The sequence below is a fragment of the Aythya ferina genome (genome assembly GCF_964211825.1).
Source record: "Aythya ferina genome assembly, chromosome: 11".
NCBI lineage: Eukaryota > Metazoa > Chordata > Aves > Anseriformes > Anatidae > Aythya > Aythya ferina.
In genome coordinates, this window is record NC_140307.1 from 10818756 (window position 1) to 10845242 (window position 26487).

Genomic DNA, 26487 nt, shown 5'->3' on the forward strand with positions numbered 1-26487 from the left:
GAATGTGGTCATCATTTTGTTAATCAAAACAAACCATGAGCTCTACAAACCCATGTATTTTTTTCTTGGTCATCTCTCCTTCATTGAGGTCTGGTACATCTCAGTTACTATCCCCAAACTCTTGGCAAATTTCATTGCTGAAGACAGAAGTATTTCCTTTGTGGGATGCATGACCCAGCTCTTTTTCTTCAGCTCCTTCATGTGCACTGAATGTGTCCTTCTCTCTGCCATGGCATATGATCGCTATGTGGCTATCTGTCAACCATTGCGCTACCTGGTCATCATGACATACCAAATGTGCATATACCTGATAGCTCTCTCCTGGTTCAGTGGGTTCACTGTATCTTTGATCAAGATCTCCTTCATCTCTCAGTTGGAGTTTTGTGGTCCCCAGGTAATTAACCATTTTTTCTGTGATATCAGCCCTGTGCTAAACCTCGCCTGCACTGATATGTCGGTGGCAGAGACAGTGGACTTTATGTTGGCTTTATTCATCCTGCTTGTTCCTCTCTCTGTCACTATTGTCTCCTACCTATTAATTATCACGACAATTCTGCATATCCCCACCACCCAAAGTAAGAAGAAAGCTTTCTCCACCTGTGCTTCCCACCTAACTGTGGTCACCATTTTCTTCTCAGCTGCCCTCTTTATGTATGCTCGGCCCAAGAAGATCGATCCTTATGACTTGAATAAGCTTGTGTCAGCTGTGTATACTATTGTCACTCCCATCTTAAACCCCTTCATTTACTGTCTGAGGAATCAGGAACTGAAGAGAGCATTAAAAAAAGTTCTCTCGGAAAAAATCAGTATCTATAAGGTCTCCAGATCCATCACTTCTCTCCAAATGCAAGGATAAACTATGTATAAACTGAAGCTGATAAGTACACAATAAGGATATCTGGCTAATGTCACAGAGACAGACTGTGATCAGAGGAACAATGACAGGGTGGAGAATGCTGACAACCTGATCCTTCTGAATCAGTCATCCCTAATACTATCGAAGGTGAATGACTGAGCCATAGTCCCATGAACTTTCCCAAGTGCTATGCAAAATAAAGGGGACTATAGCATAAGGGAGTATAGAATTTGGAAAGCCTGGGGATGGATGGAAAGTCTGGAATTAAAAGAATTGGGGATATTACAGGATTTATTACAGTTTGTTTAGGGAAACGGCCAAAGGAAGGTAAAGGGAGATAAACACAGGAAAATGAGCAAATAAAAGGTCATGTGCACTTGTCTGGTCAACCACTGTACAGAGTTACCACAGTCTGTCCTGCCTTTTTATTAAACTGCTTTCCTTTCACAGAATTACAGAATTGTCAAGTTTAGAAGGGATCTCTGAAGGTCACCTGGTCCAACCCCTGTACTCAAGAAGGACCAACTAGAGCCAGTTGCCCAGGACCATAGGCAGATGGCTTTTGAATGTCTCCAAGGAGGAAGACTCCACAACTTCTCTGGGCAACCTGTTACATTGCTCAGTCACACACACAGTAAAGAAGATTTCCTTAATGTTCAGACAGAGCCTCCTGTGTTTCAGTTTATGCCAATTGCCTATTGTCCTGTCACTGGGCATCACTAGAAAGAGCCTGGCTCCAACCTCTTTGCACAATGTCCTGCCTTGAGACAAATTGTCTATGTCTTGCCTCAAGTTTTTCCTTTTTACATGTGCATATGCATATGTGTGAGTGATTTGGTAGTAAACATAAAGACATTGATCAGGAAAAGACACCTGAAAAAACAGATTCTGGAGAGACGGAATATTACAGGTCTAAGACTAGAGGGACCAAGGTCAGAAAACAAGATGTGGAAAGCCCATTAGTCCAAAGTCCAGCTGCCAAAGGTACTGTGGCTCTGGATGCCAGACAACAAAAACATCAAGGGCCTGAGAGAACAAAACTGGAGAGACCAAAGGTCTAGTAGACAGATAAACTCATGAAGGGGATATTCTGTTAGTAGACATCCACATTCATGCTCTCTGTGTTATGTGGAGACTTATAAAATATAGTCTCCTTCTACCCGTATTGATCCATTTGTGGCTCTGTGTGTGTGTGTACATGCACCTATCGGGAACTCATGTTCAGGCTCACTACTAGCAGGGCATGGGAACAGGGATATGTATTCGGTTTATATGGCAAGGGCTTAGTAGCAGTGGGGCTGGAGGGGCGGCTAGTGGCCTTTGTGAGAAGAATACGGAAGCTGCCCTGTGTTAGATGCCGGTTCCAGGCAGCTCAAAAAGAGATCTGTTGCTGGACAGAGTCGAGCCAGTAAGCAATGTTGGTTACACCTTTGTGAGAGCAGATTTAAGAAAGGGAAAAATAAAACTGCTGTGCAACAGCAGCTGGGAGAGAGGAGTAAGAAATAGCTCTATATACACCAAGGTCTGCACAGAAGGAGGGCAGGAGGTGCTCCAGGCACAGAGCAGAAGTTCCACTGTGGCCTGTGGAGAGACCCATGGTGGAGCAGGCTGTCTCCCTGCAGCCCATGGGTACCACAGCAGAGCAGTTCCCCATGCTGCAGCCTATGGAGGACCCCATGGTGCAGCAGGTGGATGTGGCCTGAAGGAGGCTGCAGCCCATGAAGAACCCCTGCAGGAGCAGGCTCCAGGACAGAGCTGCAGCCTGTGGAGAGGAGCTGCCACCCTTGGGAGACCCATGTTGGAGCAGTTTGCTCCTGATGGATGGACCCTGTGGTACAAACCCGTACTGGAGCATTTCTTGAAGAGATACAGCCTGCGGGGAGCCCACACAGGATCAGTTTGTGAAGGATGGCATCCTGTGGGAAGGACCGCACATTGGAGCAGAGGAACAGAGCAACCATGGAGCGACAGAGATGTTACAGGCTGACTGCAGCCCCCCTTCCCCTGCACCACTCAGGGGGAGGATGTAGGAGACGGCAGATGGGGGGAAGGTTTTTTCATTTGCTTTGATTTATACACTGTTCTAGTCTGCTTGTTATAGGTAATAAATTATATTAATATCCCTATGCTGAATCTGTTTTGTCTGTGATGGTAATTGATGGGTGGTCTCCCAACTGTGTCAACCCTTAAGCTCTTTTCATTGTATTTTCTCCCCTTTTTTCCTTCAAGAAGGAGGAGTGAGAGAGTAGTTGTGGTGGAGTTTAGCTGCCCAGCAGGGCAAAACCACCACAGGATAAAGAGCAATCATTCCACTCACCTATCCAGGACTGCAGGAATATGCTGGATGCAGCTACTCTTAACACACACTTGACAACAGCTCTAAGAATCTCTTTAAATTCATCAAATTTGAAGTTGGCTACATGAGATACAGCAGATAAATCAATATCCATTGATTATAACGCAACAGTGTTCTCATTTGTTCTTGTCATTGACCAATGTTTGGGTACCATTCTATGATTATACAATTCTAAGTCCATGGGCGTTCAGTGTGGACTTTTGTAAAGGTTTGGGTAGTCTTCTAGTCTCAACACAATAGCAATAACCACAGGCTCAGTTTGGTGATGAAGATTCATATAGTTTGTTTGTAAGATGCAGTTGAAATTCAGTTTTCCAAATGCTTTAGCATGAGTATATACTCATTACATACCATCAGCAAAAACAAAATAGAAAGTTCCAGTAGGTGAAAACTAGTCCATGAAAAAAATATATGGTTCCAAACTTCGCTTTTGTTCCTCTACCCTTTTACAAAAAGAAGAATAGACTACCTTACACTGTATCACTCTTTAATTCCATTCCTATCACAGGGCACTGAGTTCTTACATAACCAGTAAGAATCTCCCACATTTGTTTTCAACAGCATTATCAAACACCTGTCCTTTCTTCATGCTACCTCCAGGGACACAGGGCAGAGATAACAGCCAAAACAAAACTCCCTTTTTTTGAACTGAAAATTTTAAATAAGAACATCAACATTTTTGGGGTTGTGCTAAATGGCTGCATACAAGATGGGACCCAAAAGAGATCTAACCATATGCCATGTGATTACAGGCAGTTCATTCCGTGAGGTGCAAACTACCATTTTTGGGGCAAATGCCAGTTTGCACACCAAGTTGGTAGCAGAGATCTCTCTCTGCTTTGTTCTCAAAGACAGTACACATATACCCTTTGCAAGCTCAGTGTAGATTTACAGTTTCTTTCAGTGCAGAACTGAACACCAGGCAGGTCTTGCAGGGAGGGAAACAGTTCCTTTGCAATATTCTAGCTAATAAAAAAATTAAAATAAAAATAAATAAATAAAAATAAAAAAATAAAAAATAAAAAATAAAAAAGGCTCAGTCTGAGTGCTGGTGTTAGCTGTATAGCTGTATACCTGATTCCTGCTCATTCCTATTCACCCTGCATTGCAGTAAAGCTGGTGTTTAAATTTATCTTGTATCTTCCTACATTGTCACAAAACATTATGCTACAACATATCATTTCTTCTGAGTGTATATAAAAAGCTTGTCAAATCTTCTGTCTGCCTCAGGCACAGTTGTTCTTAAAATCCAAGAGTGCTGGAAGGAGCATCTGAGTGCTCAGAGTGGGTGCGGAATTCCTAGCTGACTGTTCAGTGTGATGTGTTCAGTGTTATGACAGCAAGAATGTCTGCCTTGTTCATGATGCCTTTTTTAGAAGTTGGTGGTCAGCATCTTCAGAAATCTTGACAAAAGTATTTAGCACAGTCAGGAGTAAGTAAGATGGACAGAAGAGTAGAAGACAGTCAAGAGGGTGGAATTCAAGTGAAAGGTCTTGATGTAGTTGTCTAAAAATGTACACTTCATCCTCATCTCCATTTTTAAGCATACATTTAAATACAAGTTCATTAGTAAGGCTCCCCTTATACTTAATGAAAAGATATGGACCCCCCAAAAAGAGCTGACTCAAGTCAAATGTTGGCAAAATTCTCAGGCTATGCAACACCCAAAATGTAACACATACTAGCTCTCTAGGGATATACAGAGTGTGAGCTTCCTAATCAGAACCATCAAGTAATAATATAAGACTTTGTATTATCCAGGACTACTGAATGGGACTGTCAGCTTTGGCTCATATCCTGCAAGAGACAAACATGCTTCTGTATTGGATGCTGGAGACTAGATGGGCTACAATAAGACACCTACACTGACAGAATAAACACCAAAGCCTTGAATATCTCCCCTGATTTACATCTAAGCAATTAAACTGTAATGTGCTGAACTACATGAGATAATGAGTGATTTTTTAGTCTCTTGTAATACAGCATCCTCTTGATCTCTTCTCTTGTAAATATGAATGGTGGAGTAACTACATTCTGAATTTTGTTCCTCTTTTGGTCACTTTCCACCAGGAGAGTTTTCTCCCTAATGTTCTATTCAGGGCATATCTCACCTCCTGGTTCCTAAGAGTGTAGATCAAGGGGTTCAGAGCTGGGGTGATGGCACTGTACATGACAGACACCTGCATGTCCGTTATAGAGGAGCTGCTCAAGGATGGAGGTGTATAATTGAAGAATAATGGTATGTACAGTAGCGCCACAACAGTAAAGTGAGAGGCACAGGTGGAGAAGGGCTTCCATCTTCCTTCCTGAGACTGGACTTTCTGGAAGAGGAAGGAGATGATGTATAGGTAGGAAAGGACTATGAGAATGAATGGGCCTAGAGCAATAGATGTGGTGACAACATTAAGGAGGATCATGTTGAGGCTGGTACTACTACAAGCCAAATTCAACAGTGGCTTGATATCACAGAAAAAGTGATGAATTTGGTTATGCCCACAGAAACTCAGTTGACAGGTCATAATTGAATGCATCATGGCATGTACAAAACCAATGGACCAGCTGGCCACAGCCAGCAGCAGACAAGTCCGTTGACTCATGACAAGGGTGTAGCACAGTGGGTTGCAAATGGCCACATAGCGGTCATAAGCCATGGTGGCCAGAAGCACAGCCTCAGTACTGCCCAGAAAGTGGAAGAAGTAGAGCTGGGCTAAGCACCCAGCAAAAGAAATGGGCTGATGCCCAAAGAGAAAACCAGTCAGCATCTTGGGAACAGTAACTGTAGAGTAAAAAATGTCCAGGCAGGAAAGGTTCCCCAAGAAGAAGTACATCGGTGTGTGGAGCTGTGGCTCAGATATCACCATGGTCACAATGACACCATTTCCCAGAAGACTAGTTAGGTAGAGCAACAGGAAGGAGATGAAGAAAAAGTATTGTAGACCTTGGATATCGGTGAGGCCCAAAAGGATGAACTCACTGACCTCTGTGCGGTTCAGCATTGCTAGAAAAATAGGAAGCAAAAGCAAAATGTCAAGGTTTCACAGTGTGAGAAATGCTGTATTACAATACTTATCTGTTTCTGTACTATTTTAATACAAGCAAATGCAGGAAAGAACAAAACACTGTACATGTATATGCAACCAAACATAAAAGCTGAATACAAACACAAGAATTTAACACAAACAAAAGTAACTATAGTGCAGTCTTCTAATTTCTGTCTAGAACAAAAACAAAGAAGAGTGAAAATTTTTACAGAGATTAAATATTAAAATAAAAACTTCCATCTGTGCATAATATGGAAGAATATGTAAGGACAATATGTAAAATATGAAACATTGCTGCTTCTTCACCTTCAGCTACATTAATATTTCAGTTCTGCCCATCTGTAACTCCCTACTATAACCTTTAATCTCATCAATAAAACTTCATAATTCATAAAGATTCACAATGTGAATCACTCTTGATGCTTTCTTTTTACTATTGTGCCTACATTTCTTTAAGCCAATTTTAACTTTCCCATTTCTAATGGTTACTATTTCTTCCAGATAGTTCTTTGGTCTTTAAAAATGAGCAATTTCAATTTTTTTAAAAATCAAAAATGAAGATTGGAAGGTGCTCCAAGGTTCCATACAGTAAGCAACATTTCTTTTGTACATTGCTGTCAATAAAAGAAGATGATGCCTTAGCATGTGATCACAAGCTGTTTCTGTTATTGAATTTTATATTTTGCCTGAACAACTTCTTTTCATTGAGTAGCAACACATGAATGGAACAAAAGCCGGCATCTGATCTCCTACAATACTGTGGTGGAGCAACAGTGAGTTTGTAGGAGCCAAATTAGCTAGTGCAAGTTCTTAGCCAAATTTGCTCATCACACTGAAAGCTGATCATACTGGCCCACTAAGACATTAATGATCAGTACAGTCAGTATCTCTAGTCTTTTAAAATACAAGTGAGCAAGCAAATGCTCTCACTTTTTTCTGTCTCAAGTAAGTTTGCTTAGCACTATGGATAATTCCTTCACATATACAATAAAAAGCAAAGTCCCAAAATTATTTTGCTGGGGCAGATAAGCACAAGTATTTCTAACTTAAAGTACAGACTGCAAATTCTGCAAGCTGAGAATTTTTCTCTGTGTATTGAATGTAGCATGATTAATACTGATGAATGTAAACAATGGAAAAATTATTACTTCCAAAATATTTCTTGTAAAGGTTACAACACATATAGATACATTTCATAGCCTTTCTTGGTTATTCCACTACATACTTTTACCGAAAATAAGTAGTTGTTAGAAGTCATTATGATATATCTCCAACCCAGTCACTCTCTTTCTCATACTATTTTACACATAGCTTATTCTTTTAGCATGAAAACAATAAACTAACAAAACACTTTTAAAATGATTTCATAATAAAAGAATGTAAGCATGTAGCTTAAGGTAATTTCTGCATATATGCACCCACTCTAAAAAACTGATCATATTTGGCTAAAAATACGTTTAGCATTATCGTTTGAATAATATATATTTGAAACCTTGGATTTAATACTATTCTACATTTATCAAAATGTTAGTCAGTTACCTGCCTTTGAAGAGTTAGAGGTGTTATTCTCTATGAAATACAAACGCTTCAATTTCTTAAATGTTATTTGCCGCCTTTAAGCAGAGAAGGGTTTCTCACTGAAACCCATCTGGGGAAAAATATCACTCCTTTAAGGTGTGTCCCACAATGCCCTCTGATTCTGCCTGTTATTCTCAGTTAACTACAGGTGATCTAATCACTTTCTTCTACTCCTTTAATGATATTTTTTTCTTCTATGTCTAACATTTTCCTTCTGTGTCACAGATGCTGACTAATCTTTTCTCCAGTGAATGGAGAAACACATCCAGTCAAAGGAAAACAGATGTGCCAAATTTTTGTTTGTTTGTATGTTTTGTTTTGTTTTCCAGGGTGGAGTAAGTCCCAAAGTTCTTTGTTTGTTTGTTTGTTTGGTTTTTATTTTTGTTTTTCAGGCATGGGGGGAAAACACTTGCTCAAATATAAATGCAAATAAAAGTCTTTGCATGCTGAAGCTTGCCTATTTTTCCAACTGTATAAATTGCTTTTTTTTTTTGCCTTTTTTTTTTTTTCTTCTGCACAAGCCTCACATCACCACCAACCAGTATTTTTCTGACTGTAGTAGAGCCCTCCAACCATGACGGAATGGGAAAGCCAGAAAACAAAGCTGAGGACAAAACAACCTATTCTGAATTCAAAGACTAAAAATTTTTGTCCTACTATTTTATTTCATACCTTATTTTTCTAGATGAGAGATTAATAGTGTGGCCATGATGAAAAAGACTTCCATATATTCAAGTAAGACACAAGGAAGAAGCTTTGCAAACTCTACTAGGAATTTCTGATGAGGAAAAACAAACAAAAAGTGTTTTTGTTTGTTTGTTTGTTTGGCTTTTTTTTTTTTTTTTTAATCATTTTCAGAATGTACAAAATACCCATCATAGGGGAAATAAATTTCCTACTGCTTTCATCAGTCTCTTGAGAGTAGCTTTGTGATTCCGTGCTGAGTTGCAGAACAAAGAACTAAGTACTCCCTGAACAGAATGCATATATGAGTCACCTGCAAAACTAAAGAAAAAAAATGGAAACAGATGACAACCTCAGCTGGTTGCAGTGTTTGGGTCACTGCATTTCCTAAATCTCCTTCAAATATTGAAATTTGTGAAATCAAGTACGTGTTCTATTTGTTATGATCTGTAATGATTTTTGATGTTTTATTTTTATTGTAATTTCACAGATAAGGAGTTTTTAGCCACATAGTCAAAAAAAATAAAATAAAATAAAATTCACATCTTAAGCTTAATTTTCAATCTTATGGAAAAGTTTCAGCTGCTTACAAAAATAACATGTTCAATTCTAGTTCAAGAAATTCAAATGTGGGAGTGTAAATCCTACAGGAACTTTTAAATCACAAAGATGCATCTTTCTAGGAATGTGGCTTTTACATTTCCTTTATAAAGCTCCTGGCAGCTCAGCTCCAGATCGGTCTTGGGTTTGAAAAACCCAGTATGTTCAGAGTAGTTTTGTAGACACGTAGAACCTCTGCAAGCTTACTCTCCTTCCCCTGATCAAAACAAGCCAAATGCACTGTGTCTTGTCCAGTAAAGTTTTCAACAATTTCAAGGATATTTAAGCAAACTCTCTGGGCAACTAGTTCAGTTGTCCAAATACCCTAAAGGTGAAGAAGTATTCCCTAGTAACCAGTTCAAATTTTCCATGTTTTGACTTGCATAGATCACCTCTCATCTTATCACTGTGCTCCTCTGAGAAGTATTGGCCTCCATTTTCTCTACACCTATGCCACACCACATAGTAGTAGACAGCAACAAGATCCATGAGACTTCCTTTCCTAAGGATGAAAGAAAACAGTCTTCCAGCCTCTCCTTGTCCTCCAGGTGTGTCCGACCACTAATCACCCTGGTGTTCTTGTGTTCTTCCACTGGACTCACTCCACTATCGCGGTCTACAGCTTCCTTATGAGGGGGAGTGGAGGGGCAGGTGTTGATCCATTCTCCTTAATCGCCAGTGATAGGACCCATGGGAATGGTGTCAAGCTGAGGCAGGGGAAGTTTAGGCTAGACATCAGGAAGAGGTTCTTCACCGATAGGGTGGTCGCACACTGGAACAGTGTGTCAATCTGCTCAAGGGTAGGAAGGCTCTGCAGGAGGATCTGGATAGGCTAGACTGATGGGCTGAGGCCAACTGTATCAAGTTCAACAAGGCCAAGTGCTGGGTCCTGCAGCTGGGGCACAACAACCCCAAGCAGCACTACAGGCTGGGAGATGAGGGGTTAGAAAGCTGCCTGGCAGAGAAGGACCTGGGAGTATCGGTTGATAGTCGGCTGAATGAGCCAGCAGTGTGCTCAGGTGGCCAAGAAGGCCAACAGCGTCCTGGCTTGTGTAAGAAGCAGTGTGACCATCAGGACTAGGGAAGTGATTGTCCCCTTGTACTTGGCTCTGGTGAGGCCATGCCTCGAGTACTGTGTTCAGTTTTGGGCCCCTCACTACAGGAAGAACATGGAGGTGCTTGAGAGAGTCCAGAGAAGGGCAACGAAGCTGGTGAGGGGTCTGGAGAACAAGTCCTACGAGGAGAGGCTGAGGGAGCTGGGTTTGTTCAGCTTGTTTGTTCAGGAGAAGAGGAGGCTCAGGGGCGACCTTATCGCACTCTACGGGTACCTTAAAGGAGGCTGGAGCAAGGTGGGGGTTGGTCTGTTCTCCCCCATGCCTGGTGACAGGACAAGGAGAAATGGCCTAAAGTTGTGCCAGGGGAGGTTTAGGTTGGATGTTAGGAAGAACTTCTTTATTGAAAGGGCTGTTAGGCATTGGAATAGGCTGCCCAGGGAAGTGGTTGAGTCTCCATCCCTGGTTGTCTTTAAAAGACATTTAGATATTTAGTGATGTGGTTTAGTGGAGGACTGGTTAGTGTTAGGTCAGAGGTTGGACTTGGTGATCTTGGAGGTCTCTTCCAACCTAGATCATTCTGTGATTCTGTTGCAGTCTCCCAGCTCGGAGACAACCACCTATTAGTCTGGCGCAATGGATTTGCGTATTTCTTGCACTAGCCGTTCCTTCACCTCCTCTTCACATACAAGGACACGCATCTCCTTCACGCTCCTTCAGGAGTAAACAAGCCCAGATAGATTAAAGCCCCTTTCTCCAGGTCAGTAAGATCCCTGCCTTTGGTTTCAGTGAGAATTCAGGCCCTAACAACTCAAGTGTCTTCTGGATGGTGTTTCTTCTGGGTAGGATAATTTCATTTCCCTTTTGAAGACTTACAGGGATATAATAACAAAAGCAAAGGCATAAAACGGTACCTGAGGCACAGGCTACTTTTCAGCCTGCAGCAGACTATACTGGTATATCATATATACCAGTATCATAGCAGGAAACGTAGAAAACTGCCTGTTGCTTCTCAGGTTTAAAGTTTTCCCTTAAAAGGTGTATGCAAAGGTGTAGTCAGCTGTTTGAGTACAATTCTCACGTATACATTAACATTTTCCTCTCCCCTTCCCAACTTGGAGTGCAATATTTTTCATCATACTGTTACAAATTCCAAGTCAACTTAGCTTTATGAGATTTGTTTATGGGGTTAATAAAAGTCAAGTAAAGAGCACTGGATGCACGGGGAGTCTGGGCTCCTCCAACACGCACACACGTTACATCGGGCAGCTGCTTTTTATGCTCCTAGGCTAATACATGTTCATTACTACTTCTAGAAAAGGCAGGGTTATTATAATTAGTTCCCGTATTTTGAACCCTTCCACTGGTGCATGCGTATCAGTCCCCGGTGGTCCCTCTGGGGGTCTCTCATGCTGAAGGCTCATAGTCCTCCTCCCAGGCTTTGTCCTTGTCCTTCTCCTTTGTCCATCTTGGCCAGATATCAGGCATTGCCTCTAACTCTATACAAGAAAGAGAGAGAAGCACACCTTTCTACTTTGTCAGCTACTGGCAGACCTAGAGAAAAAACAAACAAACAAACAAACAAAAAACCTGTTAATTAAAAAGTAATGTTGTTTTAAGGCATTTCACCAAATATGTAATATTTGGTAGAAATCATACAACAAATGAAAGGGAAGAAGAAACAGTAGAAGGTACTTGCATGGCCTTAATTTACATGGCAATGGACAACATCGACAATCTGCAATGATTTACAAGTGCCTTACACCATTCACCCTTGAGACAGAAAAATGGGATTCCCATATGATGTAAGGGGAGTACAATCCCTCTCAAAATACAAGAGCCTGGGGTATGCTACTGAGTACTGAAAATGTTAAGGCTAGGCAGCACTGAACTCAACAGAGAAGGGAGGCTGAGTCTCCCTGGCTGTTCACGTAACAGACCAGAGCCTCAGCTTTTAGCCCTAAGCAATGATTCCTAGTGCCAGGCGGGGAACTAGTTCTTCTTAAGCCAGGGACCATTTCAGCATCTTTAAAGCTACAGAAAGGCTTGAAGGCTCTGTGGAATCACGTTCCTGGCACAAAAATCTGGGGACCAGGACCGGGGACCAGGACTGGGCAAATGGGGCACAAGTGTGTTGGGGAGCAAGCTCTCTGGGCTGATTACCAGGGCTTTAAACTAGGTTTGATGGGGGAAGGGAAGGGAGCTAAAAGTGACAGAGAAGGGCTGGGGGAAGTCATCACTACTGTCTTCAACAGTGACAGGGAAAAACTTCTGAGCTCTGGACAGGTGGAGAGCTTGTGGGTAAGAATAAAGGGGTGGGCTGGTATGGGAGACATGGTGGTGGGGGTCTACTACAGGTTTCTAGATCAGGAGGAGGAAGTCGATGAGGCCTTCTACGAGCAGCTGCTAGTAGCCTCATGATCACGAACGCTGGTCCTCATGGGGGACTTCAATTACCCAGACATCTGCTGGGTAAGCAACTCAGCCAGGCACGAGCAGTCCAAACGGTTCCTACAATGCTTTGAGGACAATTTTCTGACGCAGGTGGTGGAGGAGCCAACGAGGCAGGGGGCACTCCTGGACCTCATTCTTACCAACAGGGATGGCCTTGTTAGGGATGTGAAGGTTTTTTAACTTTACTGTTAAATCCATTCAATATCAAGCCTTTTTTACTCAGCATATCAAAATAAATTATTGTGATTGTACTTCTGGTCTTGTAAACAACTAAGTAAACCTGACTAAGAACAGGAATATTCAGAAAGTGGATATCTTCATTATAAAGTTATAATCATCCCCCAGCATTATAATTTATGTCCATAAATATGAAAAGTCACTACCTTAGAAAAAAAAAAGTTTTCCTCCTCGGTCAAAGGAAAAGTGATAGCCTGGAACTTTTTCCCATTAAAAAAAAATAAAAGAAAAAAAGGGGGAGGTGAAATGAGTTGCAAAACTAGTTAGTACCTTATGATTGCGAGACAGAAACTGTCTCCTGGAATTCTCCTTCCCACTGATTGGAGAGACTGGGTTCAAGTCTAGACTTGATTTGATTTTCTTTCTCTCAAAACAAAGTTCTCTTTTGCAACTAGCAAGTAACTTGCCCTGTTTAAAACAGAAATGATAACTTGAAACATTGCCAGCCATCTGCAGTAGCTTTGTTTTATTTCCCTTTTCACATAGGCTGAAAGAAAGTTATGTGAGGGGATTGTTTAACTCATTGAACTTGATACTTTCTGTCTGAAACTTGTTCTGGCTTGCCAGAAGGAGTGTTCATTAAAGTGAAATATGGTTTGTGCTTTTGTTTTCTGTCTGCTTATTTATAAGTTCAACACAAATTCTGGTGTTGCTTGTATCTGAGCAGCATGGCCTCAGATACATGAGCATCATGGCCTTCAACTTATGTGATTAGTACATAATTTACATCTATTTTTCTTTGACTTAGAGGAAGTGTGAACAAAAAGGAATAGTTCATCATCTACTCATAGCCAAGCCCCAACAGGCAAGGCAGTCCTTCTCCCTTAACTGTGATCACAGAGAACACAGCTACACAGCATAATGCCACCAACATAGTCTCTTTTCAGCTCCCCTTCTTTCCACACCATTGAATTATAAGTAAACAGTACTTTATTCATTGATTATATTACAATTTAATGCTTAAAATTTCTACCGCATGGCAAAAGACAAGAAAGGAAATCAATAATGCATGACAGAATTAAATGTCTTTGGATTGGGGAATGTATCTGAACTGTTCATTCCTCTTTTCCTATTGCATTTATTAACTTATATGATGACCATGACTAGAAATGTCCTCACCACTGTTCTGATTGTGTTATACTCTCATTCACTGGGAATCTTGACTTAGTTCTTGAAGACCTGCTCTAGTTCTCTACCATCCTGCCCAAGACCATAGCTGGCTTGATCACTGCAGACATCCCATTGTATTTTCCTCTCAGTTCAGGCAAGGCAAGTCCTTTGTCCTATATTCATCCTCAGGTCAGAGGAAGAACATAAGAAGAAGAAAATATTTCAATCCTCCTGAAAATACCAGGAAAATCTCTAATTTCTACTAGTAGTAATACAAGCTCATAAAAGTTCCCTTGTGTGGGCTACATTTATAGCCATGCTAGAGAAAACAGCTTGGCAATGACCTTAAGGGGTTATCTAGTCTATCCGCCTGTTCATTTTTGTGTCTCTTGACAAGGCAGATCATTCCCCATTTTAATTTGGGCTATGATCACTTGCTGTCACTCATCCTGAAACAAAATGTTATAGCTTGTTCATATCCATTTAATATTTTAAAATTAACCTTTTATTTACAATATACGTATTGGCCCACATCTAAAAGAAAAAAATATATTTGGAAATTAAAAATATTAAAAAATAATGAACATCAGTATCTCTCTTGAACTTTAATCCATTAATTTTGTTGCCCAGAATGATTTTCTAAAACTTAGCAGAATCTTACAAATATTCCCTATGCTTCTATAATTATATTTTTCATTTGTTGAAAGAAAAATATCTCTGTGTACATGATATGTTTTTATTCTTAATACTTTATCTGGCTAAATATCAACTGGTTTTTCTTTTGCATTTTTCTCTATTTATACAAATGTCTATTTACCTACCTGTCTACCTATTAAACATTTTTCTTCCATCATATTAATATTTGTACTACCTAATATTTGTCTGTTTAATTCTTGTGCATGTATCATCACTAATTCCCCTCTCTAATCTTCTCTCTGTCATATTAGGTGTTCATATATATGTATTGATTCATGTGTCCTCTGTCTAGCAATGCAGACAGGGATCATTTTGTTCATATATCTTACAATCAGTGTTGTAAAATAGTATCCCATTTTAATAATTTTATAGTAATCATGAGTTTTGGTACAGAAATGTATTTTTCATCTCAACTGAGTGTGCAGGTGATTATACAGAACAGCACTGGAGGAAATTGGAGCTGTTACAGACTTTGCAATGTAGTGTTGTTTCTGCTATAGAAGGAGATGTCAACAGGGACATCCCTGATAACATCGCGTCTTCTGAGAGATACAGTTGAAGGCACACAGTCCACAAGATGCTTGACCACAAATATAATGTTAAGGTTAATTTTGACAGTGTCAGCCCCTGCTGGAAATGGACATTTATTAAGTTCATTTGGAACCTTATAATTCAATGTCATTAGGCTTGTTTTATAACAAGAAATGTGCTATTGTGTCATGTGACTATTGAAAACATCAAGTCTAGAAAAACTCTTCCTCAAATATGATTTTTCCTATTAACTCCCTAATGATAGTACAGAAAGTTGAGGAGGGGTAGGGGGAAACTTATTATTTGCTTGGTTTAATAAGCCATTAGGTAATATTTACAGAGTGTGAAGGGCAAACACAGGAGTAAAGTTTCCTGAAGTTTTAATGGGGCCTTCTGAGGCTATTAGAAATAGAGCTGTTATGGGAAATCCTAATGGCCCTCCGGGGAGGAGCTGATTAGAGCAGAAAAACAGCATGGTTACAGGCAAAGAAAGGAAGGAAAAAATGCTTTCATGAAGCAGCCCCTGTGACGTGTCCTGCCAAAAGAAAGGAGAAAGGATGCTCAACCTTTGCAGCCCTTGCCTGCCTGAGGTTTCTTTCTGATCAGCATGGAGCATGAAGAGGAGATTGCCTCTGCACTCCCAGGATCCTGGAGAGTGCAAAGGCAGCACAGTAAAGGTGTCTGAGCAAAGGTCTCTTCCTGCTTGCCCTGCTGCTGCAGGAAAAAGTAGCCAAGGGTCTGTGAAAGGGACAGACCTCCCTGTCACAGTATGGCCCAATGATACTCCTCTTCAACTACAATCACTGTGACTCCTGTCCCACATCTCCTACACCCACACAGCTGGTATCTGTCTGGCCTACACATCACTGCTGTCCCAGCTGTGGGACTACCCTCCTCCCCTATGCTCCTCAGCCTCAAACACTGCTGATCAGTCCTGAAACAGAGCCCTCAGACTCAGTTTTCCTGCTACACCTCTAGCCTAACCTGCAGGTCCCCAGCAGTCCAGCCTCACAGAGATGGTAGCCAGCTTCTCCATATAGAGCTTTGCCTGCCCCAGACCAGTTTCCCACCCCACCAGACCCCAGTATTTCAGTGATGCTTTGTAGACTGCCCCTGCAACCCCTAAACTTCCACTTGCCACAGACCATTCCCCTAGCTTTCCAGAAATGGATGGCTAGACTATCTTCTTCCAGGTGATGTGGTATTACCCTATAACAACTTGCAGGTCCCAGTTGTCCCAGTCCTACCACCCAGCTCCACTAAGTTCCCATTTTGCATCATATCCTCTACCCCATCCCAAAGCCTTGACCAATTCCCTGAAGTACTGCTCACCCAGATCCACCCACCTCAGAGGTGCCCAGCTCACCCAATGTTCCTCAATGAACTGCCATGACAATTCTACATGGGTCCCCAATGGGATGTTCAATTCACCTCTGGAAATGACTCTTTCAAGGGGCCATTGTAAACATTTTATTTGTCTGAGACCAGGTTATGAGTTCCACTCCACTAGAGAGTGTTGTTTTCAGAGCAAAATGCATACATGTTATGATGTGGGTGCTCAAAAACTGCAGTTCCAGGCCTCTGTCACTGTCTAGAAGTAAGGAGAAATGTCTGTCCACAATGTCCTTGGGCCTGCATTCACAAATCTTAGGGATGCATGCATCAGATAATAACTTCTGAGACAAGTGAAATCTGATCTATTTCACCACAGAATGACAGGGGAGGTTCAGGTTGGATATCAGGAGAATACTCTTCACCAAGAGGGCAGTCGGGCAATGGAACAGGCTCCCCAGGGCAGTGGTCATGGCCCAGAGCCTACCAGAATTCTATAAATATTTGGACAATGCTCTCAGACACATGATCTATTTATTTTTTGATGGCCCTTTGGGGACCAGGTGTTGGACTCAATAATTCTTGTGGGTCCCTTCCAACTCTGATATTCTACGATTCTATAAAGGCACAGCTTGCAAATCATAAACAGAATGGAAGATGGAATATTTCAAGTTAGGCTGATTTGTAACTCATCTTTTACAGACAATAAGTATGTCTTAGCTGAGAAAGCTCAGAATCTGCAGACAGTTCAGAAAAGACATCTCAGGCCAGTATTAAATCTCTGGTGGGAGACGGAAGGGAGGGAGGGAGGGAGGGAGGGAGGAAGGAAAGAAAGAAAAGAAAGGAAGGGAGGGAGGGAGGGAGGAAGGAAGGAAGGGAGGGAGGGAGGAAGAGAGGAAGAGAGGGAGGGAGAAAGAGAGGGAAGGAGGGAGGGAGGGAGGGAGGGAGGGAGGGAGGGAGGGAGGGAGGAAGGAAGGAAGGAAGGAAGGAAGGAAGGAAGGAAGGAAGGAAGGAAGGAAGGAAGGAAGGAAGGAAGGAAGGAAGGAAGGAAGGAAGGAAGGAAGGAAGGAAGGAAGGAAGGAAGGAAGGAAGGAAGGAAGGTTGGTTTTCCAGCCCTCTGATCATCTTCATGGTCCCCTTTTGGATCTTCTTCAGTCTGTCTGCATCTTTTCTGAATTGTGGGAACCAGAACTAGATGCAGTACTCCCGGTGCAGCCTGACAATTGCTGAGTGAAATGACAGCATTTCTGTCTCTGCAAGCAATGCCCCTTTGGATGCAGCCCAGGATCTAATTTGCCTTTGCTGCTGGAGCAGCACACTGCTGACTCATACACAGCTTGTTGTCCATCAGGACCCCCAGGTCCCTTTCAGAAAAGGTGTACGGGGCTCTTTGGTCATGTTATCCCAGGTGAAGGATCTTGCACATGTCTTTGTTAAAATTCTAACAATGTTCCACCAGAAGATGTTGGGTGTCTGATATCTGAATATCCTCCAGGAACACTTTCCATTGGCTTCTAGACAGCCAGCTTACCCCAAGGACACCATTCCTGCCTTGTTAATGAACATGCTAGGCCAAGCAGACAGGACACGGTTTTCTAGAACCATCTATCTCATACTGTTAGCAATTCCCTTGGGACCATCTTCTTCAGGAAACAGGATAACCTGGTCTCTGACTACACATCTGATATCTTTATCCTGATTGCAAAGGCTTGGGCTACTCCAAAGTCCTCACCAGCCCACCTAAGACATATCATTATGGATATTTTTCTAAAACTTTTCCATGACATCAATTATCTTTCTTTACTTCTTCTTTACTTCTTCTTCCTTTTATTTATTTATTTATTTATTATTTCCTTGTTTAGAAAGTTTCGCAATATCCAGATTTCAACAGGAAACAGCCTTCTCCCCAATAAAAAAGAACTCTTAAGATGTAGATTTCAATTTTCCAGCACATACAGTAAAATTACAGCTTTCTATCTCATCAGTTCTATTCATATTTCTTAAGTTAAATAGGAGTATCAATTCACATTGCAGGACCGTTAAATTCCACAATAAATATTTCAGTTAAACAATTTCTGATTTTGCTGTCCATTTATACCTTGATTAGTACTTTTGTTTCTGTTGTCAGAGGAAAACATTTCAGAAAAGTGAGAAAGAAATTTGTCACATTCATAGTATATTAGTTTCTCTCCCATCTAAAACCCAAATTGTATCTTCCCAGGTTAAAACTTTGTTAGAAAAATATACTATTCTGGCATCTATAATTATTCCCAAAACACACATGGTTGAAGGGGGAGATAAGCAGAAGGAGTGGGATTCTAAAGCAATGTACAGAATATATTGGATTATATGAAAGAAATTTTAGCAAATGAAATAAGGATGTTATTATTAGAGAAGATTATTTCAGATTTCTACTTAAGGATGGGATGAATCACACCTAAGAAATGAGAATGTCTATATAAAGGGAGTCTTTGCATCTGCACTTATTTACACTGGAGAAATCCAGGGTTAGCTATACCCTTCTGCCCAAGCTGTGTTTGCCACCATTTGCATAAGGCTGCCTAGTGTAGATGAAAGTGCAGTAGCTCGTATGCCTTTGCCATGAGATTGACCCTGCCCTTTATCTTCTGTGGAATGAACAACAGTTCTGAAGATCCCTGCACACTTATGAGGTTTTATCATAGCAGAAGAAGCTAACATGAGATGAACCAAGATGTAGTCACTGTTATTTCAGTAAACTGCAAAATTCGGAGAGGTCTACTTATAGAAGCTGCTACTGCAGGTGATGCCAGATTCTGAATTTCAGCATCCACCAAAACAACAAAGTCTGCACCCTCAGCAAATTTGCACATCCCTGTCCAAGGCAAATGGGTTGAAACTAGATGATTTTTGAGCTCCCTTCCAACCTGGGCCACTGTATGATTCCATGATTCTGTTATATCTTCTCGTCAGCCTGCTTGTCTTTTTTTTTTTTTTTTTTTTTTTCATTTGATACAGCTAAAATTCAGTTCATAATAAGATGAAACTCTGTAGTGGATTAGTGGATTGACGAGTTGTTTGCTAATGTTATATTCTAGATTACTTTTATTTCTTATATCTGTGGTGTGGATGTCTATATCCAAGATAGTTGTCTGGTCTTCCTCAACTACAAATGAAGAAAGTGAGAAAAATCTGTATGAAAGTCGTTCATCTGATCTATTTTATATGTCTGGTTTATATGTCTGGGTAATATATATCATCAGAGTTCCTAATTCAAGAACTCAGTGACATCTAGCTGTCACATAGATAGGTCAAATTAACCAGGGCCAGAAATGTCTATATCACTTCATTTACTATTGTGTTTATCCAGAAAGCTAATTAATATTTATACATCTGTAACAAAAACTCTGCATGACCCTAAGTACAGTCAGGTCAAGGAAGGACAGGCACTCCAGCTGCTGGAGCGAGTGAGGATGTCTCAGCAGCAGTCACTGGTTGGACTTGTGTGTGTGTGTGCAAGTGGAATTGGTGCCATCTGCTGGAGCAAGTGGGGATCCTAACATCAGGAATTGGAAGGGTCCTACAGTCTTTGAGCCTGGAGTGCCAGCTGCTGGGAGGGACCAGTGTGAGTGGACTGGCTACCAGCAACTGGAGCCACACAAGGTGCACCTTTGCCCTATGGTGCCCGCTGCTGGAGTGACCGAGGTCCTAGCGTCAGTAGTTGGAGTGAATGTGAGTCTTTTACTCCCAGCCATGGGGCGGGAGTGGTGTTTGTTCCCAAAGCAGCTACTCAGGGCACTGGTGTGAGCACGGACTTCTCACTAGTGGCTGGAACAGGGCCACAGGTCATACCCTGTGTGCCTGCTGCAGGCAGACTGTGTCTGTATCATCCCCAACCTGGTATGCATGGGCTGTGTGTGTGTATTCACCAGCAAACTTTAAGCTGGACCAGCCAGCAATTAGGAGGGGCCTTGGGTCTGGGTAGGGGTCTGTGCTGGCACTCAGGAACATGGTGTGCCTGAGGGACAGCTGTGTGAGTGTGTGCATCTGCAGTGAACTTCAGGCGGGACTGGCCACCAAAAGGTGATCTGTGAAAGGGGTAAAGGGGCCCAGGGGTCTGGGCAGGGGTGCTGGGTGGACAGAGGGGCTGTGCCAGGTACTCATTTACAGATCTGTAAATGCATGTGTGCTTGTGAACTTGGAGAGTGCTCTGTGTGTGCCTTCACTAGTGAACTTCTATCTCTACCAGCCAGAGGAGGAAGGGTCTTGACTCTTGGTGTCTACATTTACAAGAGTCCTTTTTGTTGTTGAAGGCAGCCCTTGACTAGGGCAGCCATTCTGGCCTGTCATGTCAGTGTCCTGTGTCTATCTGGGTGTTTCTGTGTGGATCTGTGGCACAACATTCAGCTTTGCTACCAGCTGAACCTGAAAAGGGGAAAGCAGCAGCCACATCGCCCAGCCTGGGCAGAGAGCTCAGGGTGTCCGGGCACCAGGCTGGGCATCAGGGGCTGGGCAGAAAAAGTCCTGGGACAGGACAGCTGGAGGAGTCGGCCATCTTCAAATTGCTCTGTATCTCCCTTAACAAACTTACTGCTTCTGTGCATTTAAAATTAAAAAATAATAACTTTCATTAATTTAAATTGTTCTTTGTCAGCTGCAATACCAAGGGAGGTGTTTTGTCTTCTGAGTATACTTGGTAATGAATCCAGAGAGGAGTTGCGACCTCAGAAAGCAATATAAGATAAAATGTAGTTCAAAACAGTGAAACCTCACTGTCTCTTCAGGATCCTACATGAAACTGTTTACAGACTTGAAGTGTTGCCCAAAAGGCAGAAGAAGGTATCCCAGTATCTGAACTCATGAACAAAGGCGTCATATCACAAGCTCTAGATGGCTTCTCATGAAAATTGAGGTATATTGATATTTTCTGGACTTTTTGGTAACAAACTGTCAACAAAAATTGTATTAATATAGATGGCTCAAGAAAAAATAATTTGTTTTTAAAGGGCAGAATGTCATGCATCTAAAAACTCTAGATATTTGCAATGCATACAATGTCTGAGCCATATTTATTATATATATATAACTAAATATTTTTATATTTACATATTATTTAAGACTGACTGAGATGTAAGAGAGATATTACTTCCAAAGGATGAACAAAAAGAACATCTGAGAGTTCTCTTTCCTGTTCTTAGATTATAAGGGAAATTTAAATGGGTTTCTCAGCTGCTGTTTTGTCATACAGATGTTTGCAGAAATAACACAAGAGTTTTTCTTGATCATTCAGTAAAATACCTTGTAAGAAGACAGAATTTTTTTCTCTGAAAAAGAATATTTTTTAAAGAAACAAAGTAGTTGCTCAATTTGGAAAAGGGAGGTGCTACCCATAGCAGAGGACAATCGGGTTACAGAGTACTTCAGTAAGCTGAACCCGTCAAAGTCCATGGGACTGGATGCAGTGGAGGGTGCTGAGGGAAGTGGCTGATGTCATTACCAGATTACTACTTGTCGTCTTTGACAGGTCAAGTTCATTGGGGAGTTTCCCAGTGACAGAAAATAAATAAATAAATAAATAAAGTGTCCATCTTCAAGTAAGCCAAGAAGCCAAGAAGGAAGATCTGAGGAATGTCAGTTTCACCTCAGGCCCAAGGGAAGAATATGGAGCAAATCTTCCTGGAAGCCATGTCCAAGAAAATGAAGGGAAAGAAGGGATTTGTTACTGCACAGATTTACCAAAAATAAGTCATGCCTGACCATCACACTGAGATGACTGGCACAGAGTGGGTGTGATAGTGATGAGATGACTGACCACAGGGGAAAGTGGTGGATGTCATTTAATGACTTCAACAATTCTTGACACTATAGCCTTGTAGCCAAATTGGGAAGATAGAAACTGGATGAAAAAACTAATAGGTGAGTGGAAAAAAAAAAAAAAGAAACTTGTCTGGACCATCAAGCTTTCACAGGTACGTTCAACAATATGAGTCTAGGTGGTAGTTGGCTGTAAGAGGCATTCTTCCTGGACTGATACTGAGACTAACATTTCTTCACATCTCCATCACTGACTGGGAAGATGTGATGTAGGAGAACATCCTGGGGAGTTCCAGATGCCAGCAGTTTTGGAATAGGAGAAAAGGTTCATACACAGGAATGTCATGAAGATAAATGCCAAGTCATGGCTCTGGCACAAGTGATGAATCAGATTGGCACTGACAGTCTGGGAAGTAGTTCTGCAGAAAGGGATGTGTGAGTCCTGATGTATGGAAAGCTGAACATCAGCCAGCAGGGTATCCCTGCAGTGGAGAGGAATAACCACGTATCCACCTGTGTTAGCAAGAGCCAGCCAGCTGGTTGAGGGAAGCACCCATTTCCCTCTGCTTTGCATGTGTGAGGCCACCTGTGGAGAAGGAAGTCCCATTTTGGAGTCCCTCAGCACATGAAAGAGATGGATAATTTGAAGAGAGTTCAAAATAGGGCCACTAAAATGATCAGAGGGAACACAGGTCAACATGGTAACATCCTGAAAGGGACTGTTTTATAAGAATGCAGATTTATAACTCCAGTTTACTGTGAAGAAACCTAAGAAGATCAAACAGTGCTGATGATCAAAGTGCATGTCAGACAGTGCCTTAAGTTCAAGCTGTCAGGTAGGATCTTTCTCAGCTAATATTGCTTTCTGCAGTTCCTGTAGCTGCTGCTGATACAGGAGCTGAACTGAACTGAAACAGGAAAGTTTCTTAGAATACTGAATTCATAAACAATTGATAGTACAGCTGAATAAAGAGCAATGATAGATTTTTTTTGTTGTTGTTGTTTAAAAAAAAAAAATTTAGCAGGTCATTGTTTTATATTTTAGCAGTGATGAGACCAAAAGTATACATTCTGTCCATTTTTCAAGCTATCAAAAGTATGGCTGTACCATCAACAATTTTATTGTCCTTTATTTATTTGAAATGTAGTTATGCATATGTATGTATTTATGTGTGAAAATAAGGGAAAATATTTTTTTCCAAAAGTAAAGCAGAGAATTTAATTAGATTGTAGTTCAGTAGGAAATAAACTCACATTTCACAAGCAGAAAATAAAATACATGAACTACTGATGAAATCATGTTTGAGAAAATACTGGTTGAATTGATGTAGATGTGGCAATATTTTAGCTTAATTAAAAAGGAAAGTAGGAAAACAGTAATGAAAATCCTAGCTCTTCTGCACTTAAGCTCACTGTTTTTCTTATTACCTTACTTTTATGATATTTTACTTTTTTTAGAGTGCTTCTCAAAATGTTATGTGCCCATCTGTATTTGTTCATCCCACTTAGTTTATGGAACAGGTTTCAGACACACTCACTATTTTATCTTCATCCCTATAAAGATTTTTCTTCTTCATGTCTTTTTTATTGGCTGATACAGGCTGGGTTGTTCTTTCACATGGAAGCAGACGAAGAACTGGGTCTCAAAAACCAGACATACTTCACCTTGCAGGGGTTCTCGCACCTTGCCACTCTTCAGGTCTTCCTCTTTGAGGGAATCCTCCTGATGTTCCTAATCACAATGACAGGGAACTTTCTCATCATTTTAGTTGCAACCACTGACCCTGCCTTGCATACTCCCATGTACTATTTTCTCAAAAACTTGGCTTTAATTGAAATTTGCTTTACATTAAACATAGTACCCAAGATGCTTGTGGATTTGCTGTTGGAGAGAAAGGTCATCTCCTTTTCTGCTTGTGCCCTGCAACTTTACTTTGTCATATTCTTTGTCACTTCTGAGTGTTTCCTCTTAGGTGCCATGGCATATGATCGATATGTGGCTATATGCCATCCCTTGCACTACACCACCACAATGAACAGGAGAGTGTGTCTTCATATGGTCATAGCATGCTGGATTGCTGGTATTCCACTTTCTGTGGGACTCACTGGCTGGCTATTTAGCTACCCCTTTTGTGGCTCAAAGGAGATTAAGCATTTCTTTTGCGATATTGCTCCTGTTCTAGATCTGGTCTGTTCAGACACATACTTATTCGAGCTTCTTGTGTTCATTGCCACTGTTTTAATTGTTTTGATCCCATTTGTCTTGATAGCAGCGTCTTACATCCAGATAATCCATGCCATCCTCCAAATGCCATCTTCTGAAGGAAGGCGCAAGGCTTTCTTCACCTGCATTGCTCACCTGGTGGTGGTGACACTGTTCTACTGCACAACTGGCTTGATACATTTAAAGCCAAAGTCCAGACTCTTGGTAAAGAGCAGGAAACTGGTGGCTCTTTCTTACACAGTAGTAACTCCTATGCTGAACCCAATCATCTACAGCTTACGAAACAAAGAGGTAAAGCATGCTCTGAGGAAGACGTTTGGAAAGAGACAGTTCAGCAAGATGAATCTGCCCAGATAGACGCGCTTATTTTCTAAAAATTGTTTGCACTTGAAAGAATAAAATCAAAGAATTAATGTTTTCCTCAAAGTCTATAAGGAGTTTGGACATTTTATCTTTTTTTTTTTTTTTTTTTTTTTTTTTAATAATTAGGAAATGTACATTCTCTATGTACTGAATAAATGCTATGTTTAATGTAACTGTTCAAAACATTACAGAGACTACAGAAATAAGCCATAAATTCAGAATATTAATTACAGTATGTTTAGGTCTATTGCCCTTTTTCTACACACTGTTCAGTTTAAAGTATGTATAAAATAAATCACTGTCATAAGAACACATGACTCCAAGATACATAAAACTAATGGGTAGCATAGTACCATCAAAGTCAGAAAACAAAATTGCATGTTTTTAGGAAGAATATGCCAAAAGATTGCTTGTCCCATGGACATAATTTCATTCCAACAGAGAGTAAAAATGAAATAGAGAGATTCAGATGACTGGATATATGGCTGGGATTCAGATCAAGATTATGATATTTGACCGTAAATATCTATAGGTAAGTCAACACCCACACCCCCATCAAAGTCAATGACAATCTAATCAGCACAGTCATCAGCATTTAAGGGGTAATTTGGTTGAACAGCTGAAAGAAACTTGATTTGGTTGCTTGAAGACAAATATCTAGCAGTGCTATAAAAGTCCTACATCATCCTGTTTTGCTTCTAGTGCAAAACAGTGTGACTTTCCCATAAATCTGTGATATATCTGCCAGACTAGTGGAGCAGATAACCCTGTGGATTTCAGGCAGCCAAGGAGGTTTCAGATCATGCCTATATTGCAGCATAGTTAAGGAATATTTAAGCACTGTGGTGTAACCCAAAAGGACTCCAGCTATTACTCCAGAAGAGTATCAAGAAACTGAATCCAGTGTCCGTGGCCCTATAGCCCTCTGGGGAGTTGGGGGGAGGATAACACACAACTGTGGTATTTCTCTGACTGCATGGGAGGTGGTTAGGGATCCTGCTGCATGAGATCTTAGAATCACTCAGTGGCTGAGGTTGGAAGGGACCTCTTAAGGTCATCTGATTCAACCCACCTGCTTAAGCAGGGTCACCTGTAACTGCTTGCCCAGGACCTCCAGATGGCTTTTGAAAATCCCCGTGGTGATCCCCACAGGCAATCAGAAATGAGTATTGCTATGTCACAGAGTTGCAAACCAATGCCAGGGAGAATTACTCCAGAACAGCTCACAACCATATCAGAGAGCAAATGATGGTGCAACTCCAGCCCCATCCGTGCAGTGTGGGAATATGGTTATGAAGGAAAACAGCATTTTGGGGTGCAGCAGTGGAGTGATAAAGCAGAGGCACCTCCAGGAAGACTTGTCTTAAAAGGGACCCCTTGAGAAGGAGGACTTCCCTGTGCTGTTAGGCTGTGCAATGGGAGGGACAAGGCTGTAGATGCAAGGGTGCCTGCAGATGACTTGCCTGTGTGTCAAAATATTGGAGGAACACCCTGGCAAAGTGCTTGGTGGAAGATACACTGGACAGGGCCTCACCATGGCTTAGAACTTGCACTTGAGGCAAGAATTGTGGTTTCCTGTG

General features: G+C 41.3%; 3 protein-coding genes across 4 annotated transcripts; 2 read left to right on the forward strand and 1 right to left on the reverse strand.

Moving 5' to 3' along the window:
* Positions 1–229: 229 nt before the first annotated feature.
* LOC311442668 (olfactory receptor 6B1-like) lies at positions 230–856 on the forward strand (the record flags this gene model as incomplete). The annotated part of the gene is made up of 1 exon (XM_084532171.1): positions 230–856. The coding sequence occupies one exon, from the start codon at positions 230–232 to the stop codon at positions 854–856; it is 627 nt and encodes a 208-aa protein (XP_084388297.1).
* A 2417-nt stretch (positions 857–3273) lies between these two features.
* Positions 3274–7912, reverse strand: LOC311442511 (olfactory receptor 12D2-like). Of its 2 annotated transcripts, XM_084531794.1 has the most exons (3): positions 7793–7912; positions 5324–6210; positions 3274–4178 (listed from the first exon to the last, which is right to left on the reverse strand). In XM_084531794.1, the coding sequence occupies exons 2-3, from the start codon at positions 6206–6208 to the stop codon at positions 4113–4115; spliced, it is 951 nt and encodes a 316-aa protein (XP_084387920.1). In that variant the 5' UTR covers positions 6209–6210; positions 7793–7912; the 3' UTR covers positions 3274–4112. The 2 variants fall into 2 exon arrangements, with proteins under 2 accessions (XP_084387920.1, XP_084387919.1); XM_084531793.1 differs by lacking the exon at positions 3274–4178 and having other exon boundaries at positions 4199–6210.
* A 12211-nt stretch (positions 7913–20123) lies between these two features.
* LOC311442669 (olfactory receptor 10A7-like) lies at positions 20124–24901 on the forward strand (the record flags this gene model as incomplete). Its single annotated transcript, XM_084532172.1, has 3 exons — positions 20124–20238; positions 21161–21418; positions 22031–24901. The coding sequence occupies exon 3, from the start codon at positions 23792–23794 to the stop codon at positions 24899–24901; it is 1110 nt and encodes a 369-aa protein (XP_084388298.1). The 5' UTR covers positions 20124–20238; positions 21161–21418; positions 22031–23791.
* Positions 24902–26487: the final 1586 nt, after the last annotated feature.